The sequence below is a fragment of the Pinus tabuliformis genome, chromosome X (assembly GCF_031772625.1).
Source record: "Pinus tabuliformis cultivar Carrire ecotype Pingquan chromosome X, CPIR1, whole genome shotgun sequence".
Classification (NCBI taxonomy): Eukaryota; Viridiplantae; Streptophyta; class Pinopsida; order Pinales; family Pinaceae; genus Pinus; species Pinus tabuliformis.
The window spans coordinates 1,328,694,334-1,328,700,186 of record NC_142308.1 but is presented as its reverse complement, the minus strand read 5'-3'; the positions used below and the strand labels follow the sequence as shown (position 1 = coordinate 1,328,700,186).

Below are 5,853 nucleotides of genomic sequence, written 5' to 3'. Positions count from 1 at the left end.
TGAAAACACCCATCAAAATTCCAGCCACTACTTTGTTTAGCCACCTAAAACTAAACATTTAAATAATCATTACTATATACTAATTTTTATTCAAAAATATTGTTATGAATGAAATATCACTATAAAATGACTTTGAACTACTTTGTTTAGCCACCTAAAACTAAACATTTAAATAATCACTGCCTTATACTAATTTTTATTCAAAAATATTGCTATGAATGAAATATCACTGTAAAATGACTCTGAAATGAGGGAGAAGAACTACTTTGTTAAGCAACCTAGAACTAAACATTTAAATAATCATTACTATATACTAAATTTTATTCAAAAATATTGTTATGAATGAAATATTACTGTAAAATGACTGAGAAGTGGGAGAAGTTAATTTGCACTTGCAAAGCTATTGTTTTGAATTACTTATTTTTGGTAACCTTGGCACATCTTCATCATGTCCAATATATCACCCTGATCCTGATGGGGAATTGAACCAGTGACTTCACATCAAAGAGTACCTTAATAAAGCACCTGATCGTTGTCTATCCAAGACCTTCTAGACTGCTTTGAATAATTCTTATTCAAAAATATGACAATTAAATTAAGCCATGTGAATGTGAATTTAAATTTAAATGGTTAGACATTGATTTATTTGGCATTTTGTTAAAATATGACTATCAAGTAAGCAATGTGAATTTAAATGGTTAGACATTGATTTATTTGGCATTTTGTTATAATTTTATTTGAATTTATTTCAGTATTTTAACAAAAGATCTATATTCACATAAAGAATAATTGTTCTTGAAGTAGACATGATAGGAAATCCAAATAATTGACCTATGTGGAATAAATCCATTTAAGAGTTTGGCTGGGAATTCATATGTTTATATAATTGATTTAAATGAAATGTGCTAAAATTGGAGATATTTGAAACCAGAGTGACTATTTGGTGAAAGATCCCGTACTCAATTATTGGCCGGGACACGGAATTACTGGTGAGGAATCCGCAGTGGGATAAATGGATGAAATTAAATATAAAATAATATAATTTATATTACATGCCACGTGGCAGAAAGTTACAAGATTTCCTCTATAGAGAAAAAAAATGTAATCGTACGGTAAATAATAATATTTGACAGAAAAATGCATCAAATGAATTGACCAATTGGTAAAGTAAGGGGAAAGTGCAGTCACAGAATTAATGGCAGCAGAGACGAAATGAAGAAAAGAATTGGGAGCAGAGGAGCTCCAGGGGGGAGTTGTGTGGTAGTTGCAGAGCTGGTCTCGTTCTGGGCGAGGACGGCAGAGGCGTTATAGTTGGGGTTGGCGCCGTACAAATACTGGACGCCATCCACGTCATCAAGGACGAGGTCGACTTTTCTGGTTCGCGGCGCGATGCTGGGGTACATGACGGCGTCTTTCTCGGTCGTGTGGCCGAGGCCGAGCAGGTGGCCGATCTCGTGGGTGGCGATGGACTCCAGATCAATGGCCGTGGCGGCTGAGTCGGACGACAGGTCGATGGTCCACGACTCGGCGGCGTCCAGGTGGAAGCGGCCGTCGGGCGGGGAGAAGGAATGGGCGAGGGTCCCGAGGGGTCCGTCGAAGGCGTGCCCGTCGCCGTGGTCGCCGCTGTAGAACCCGACCTTGATGTCGGCGGAGGAATAATCGGAGCTCTCGGTGAACGTTATGGGGATCACGTCGGCCCAGCGCTTGAAGGCGCGGCCGACCACGGTGCTGAGCTCCGCCAGGCTGATCTCCGAGAGCACCTCGTGGTCCGGCGAGAAGGCGTAGCTGAGCACCCTCTTGTCGGGTCCCCAGCGGGGGCTCCCCGGGAAGAACGTGTACAGACCACGCCCCCGCATGGCGGAGCTCCCGTTGATGATGTCCTCGCGGCCGCACCGCGGCACCATGAGCTGCGAAATCGTGGCCTCGTCCAGGACCCCGGTAACGTTGAGCCCGAAGTTTTTCTGGTATGTCCGCACCGCGCTCTCCACGGCCTCGTCGAAGTCCTCGGTCACGTTGTTCTGCGCGCTGAGGTAACCGAAGCGGTGGAAGTAGCGCTTCAGGTCCGGCAGGCCCTGCATCCGGTCGCCCTTGCAGGCGTTCGTCAGGTTCCTGAAACCTTCCCAGGCCCCGGCCGCTACAGCAGAATTAGAATTCATAAAACCCGGAGCGGGATAGAAATTCGGAAGAGTTTTCGGCTGAAATCCATAGGCACCCAACGCGATTACGCTAAAACAATACGCAGCAACTATAATTAAAATCATGTCTCGCCTCGCCATGATTTTTTTCCTTTTTTTCCCTGCGAATCCCTGTACCCTGCAACCTTTGAAACAATTAACGTGATACGATAATTTCTCCAACCCGACACGGATTATAAGTCCGAGGGGCGAGAGACGTATAAGCTATTGCGTTGCAACTTCATGTCCTAATTGCTTTCGTCACCGCTCTCAGCTGTTGATTTTTGAAGAAGAAGAAGAAAACCTGTCGAAACACGGAACGGTAGAGTTTTCCATTGACACAAAAGTTACATGTCCTTATAATAATTGATCTTATATTATAAGTAGAATTTGAGTGGGTTTAATAATTATAAGTATGAATTTTGTGAGGTAAGAAGCTAAAGTTGTTTTTTTTTTTTTTTTTAATTTGTTGGAATTATTTTGGTTAATTTCATGATTAAATTTTAAATTCAAGAGTCTTTATAAGCTAAATATATCATGCTTTTATGATTTAGAAAAAGTTGAGATTCTATCACAATGCAATTCATAAGCTAGATATATTAGGAATTTATGACTTAGCAAGAGTCCAAATTCCACAAGGAGAGGGCACAAGAGTAGCTGTAAGATAAATATACCAAGCTTTTATGATTTAGCAAAAGCTAAGACTCCACCAAGATGCAACTCATAAGCTAGATATATCAGGGATTTATGACTTAGCAAGAGTCAAGACTCCACCACCAAAAGGTAGACTAGTTTTCCATTGACACAAAAGGTAAAGTCACATCTGCTAATTGATATTATTAGTAGCATTTGAATGGGTTTAATGATTAAGAGTATGAGTTGTTTCATGCAAGTTTATATATTCAATTTGAAAGAAGTAAAATATGTTTACATTCTTAAACACTTGTTTTATTTTTCTTTTATTTTATAATCATGATGAATTGGTAATTCCTTAGAGTAATATGGATCAAGCCAACCATCAAACCTTGTGGTTGCAACTATAAGACTAAGAGTATATCCAACAACCTGTAAGTCAAATATACAAGGTATTTACGACTTAACAAGGGTTGAGACTCCAAGGATGCAACCCATAAGCTAGATATACAAGGAATTTATGACTTATCAAGAGCTGAGAGTCCACCAGGATGCAACCCCTAAGCCAAACATACCAAGAACTTATGATTTAGTAACAACCTAGACTCCATGAGGATGCAACCAAATATACGATGAATTTATGATTTAGGAAGAGCCTAGACTCCAAGAGGATGAAGCCCGTAAGCTAGATATACCAAGAATTTATGACTTAGCTAGGGTGGAAACTAAAGGAGGATGGGCCACACCTTAGTAAACTTTAAATCTTTATGAGAAAGTAAGACCCTTATCCTTTTTTTATTTTAGCCATGGTGAAAATGAATTGATCACTAGGGTGATGTCAAACCTAGCTCCTGCCACAATAACACCAAGAGTATATCAGCACCTCATAAACCAGATAGACCAGGAATTTATGACTTAGCTCAAGCCTAAACTACAAGAGGATGGGGGGACACCTTAAACTTTAGCAATCAAACCTTTATATAGAAGCAAGTGCCTTATCCAATTTTTTTAACCATGGTGAATTGGTAACAAGTTGGAGTAATCTCGGCGAAGCCCAAAATCAAACCTAGTCGTGTCAAGTTGCCACTATAAAGCCTAAACTACAAGAGGATGGGGGACACCTTAAACTTTAGCAATCAAATCTTTATATAGAAGCAAGTGCCTTATCCCATTTTTTAACCATGGTGAATTGGTAACAAGTTGGAGTAATCTGGGCTAAGCCCAAGATCAAACCTAGTTGTTGCCACTATAACACCAAGTGTATATCCAGTTGCCACTATAACACCCAGCCGGATACACCACGAATTTATGACTTAGGAAGAGGGGAGACACCTCCTTAAACTTTGCAATAAATCTTTATGTGGAAGCAAGTCCCTTCTTCTCTTTTATTTAACCATGGTGAATTGGTAAATAGTTGGAGTAGTCTAGGAAAGACCCAAGATCAAGCCTAGCTATGAAGCTATAACACCATGAGTATATTTAACAACCCCTACGCTAGATATACTAGGAATTTATGACTTACCAAGAGTGCAAATCTTGATGAAGAAACCAGTGGTTTATTCCTTTTATTAACCATAGTGAATTCTTGAGGCCCAAGATCAAACCTAATCGCTACCACTATAACATCAAAAGTATATCCAATCTTTCGTAAGCTAAATATACTAGAAAATATAATTTAGCAAAAAAAAGACTCCATAAAAATATACCAAAAAATATGACTGAGCAAAAAACGAGACTCCACAAAGATGAAAACAACTCTGTAAACTTTAGCAATCAAATATGTATGAAAAAACAAATTCTTATCTTAAAAACAAAAAAATTTCATATACCCAAACACCAATGTGATATCTAACCTGAACCAATCTTAAAAAAAATTATGATTATCAATATCTTAATAATAAAAAAGGAGAACAGCATTATCACTCCCTTCACGTCTCATATAACCTCGATTCCATAAGAGGGAGGTAGGTGAAAATTCGGTATAAACCCCAAACGACATGGGTTTTTTAACACACTGCAAATTGGTTTAGTATTTGTTGTTCATTATTTAAAATTTCTTTAATCAATCTTCAGGATTTGTTAGTAAGTGGTGGATAACCCACTTTGTAGAATGTTAGAAAAAGACTTGTTCCTCGTCTTCTAGAGGCTCTACATTTTCGCAATTGTACAGTTGACCGAAACAGTATCTAGAGCAAGCATGCTTCTGCCTAATTGCTGAGTCAAATCTTAAACGCGCTGCCGGTACAGTTACAGTGACATCATCATCCATTCACTACAAATACGGAGACTTTCTGTTATACAAATACCAGATTTTGGAAGTTTCTTTTTATCAATACGCATTTCCCTTTTTTCTGACAGTGACTTTATGGAAAAACTCAATATCAATTTATCTGGTAAGTTTAGGTTTATATTTTGTCCTTTTACCTTTTTTCTCACCTAAGATTCTGTGAATGGTAGATTTTGATTTTAGTGGTAAATAGTATAGTTACTAAGTTTGAATTTCAATTCGGATTTATCTGCAATCTAATAATGCTTTTTTACAATTTAGACAAAGAAAAAAGCTCATTAAATGAGTTAAAACAATTTTGAAATAATCCTGTCTATTTTTTTTTTTATATACTCTTAATCAACTAGATCCTTGATTTATAATTTGGTTATCCAATAATGTTTTTTACAATTTAGGCAAAGAAAAAGCTCATTAAATCAGTTAAAACAACTTTGAAATATCCTGCCCATATTATCCTTATGTATAGTAAACAAATAGATCCTCGACGAATAATTCAGCTATCCAATAATGTTTTTTTATGATTTAGACAAAGAAAAAGCTCATTAAATCAGTTAAAACAGCTTTGAAATATCTGGCCCATATTATCGTTATGTACTGTTAAACAAATAGATCCTTGATGAATAATTTGGCTGAATTCAACGAACTTTCGATTTTTTTTTACCAGTTAGCCCGAATTTGGTAACTATGAACTAAAAAATGGATTTTAATGAATATGGAGTAAAATTAATGGCATTTTCTAACTATTATATGTTTTGGAGT

General features: G+C 37.5%; 1 protein-coding gene across 1 annotated transcript; it reads right to left on the bottom strand.

Annotated features, from left to right (window-relative positions):
• Positions 1-1,017: 1,017 nt before the first annotated feature.
• LOC149144989 (metalloendoproteinase 3-MMP-like) lies at positions 1,018-2,493 on the bottom strand. Its single transcript, XM_089448005.1, has one exon. It carries the CDS (start codon positions 2,274-2,276, stop codon positions 1,185-1,187), a length of 1,092 nt encoding a protein of 363 aa, XP_089304131.1. The 5' UTR covers positions 2,277-2,493; the 3' UTR covers positions 1,018-1,184.
• Between the last annotated feature and the right edge of the window lie 3,360 nt (positions 2,494-5,853).

Bases quoted from the DNA above. Each gene is read 5' to 3' on its own strand.
- LOC149144989 (XM_089448005.1), bottom strand. From the start codon at position 2,276: ATGGCGAGGCGAGACATGATTTTAATTATAGTTGCTGCGTATTGTTTT.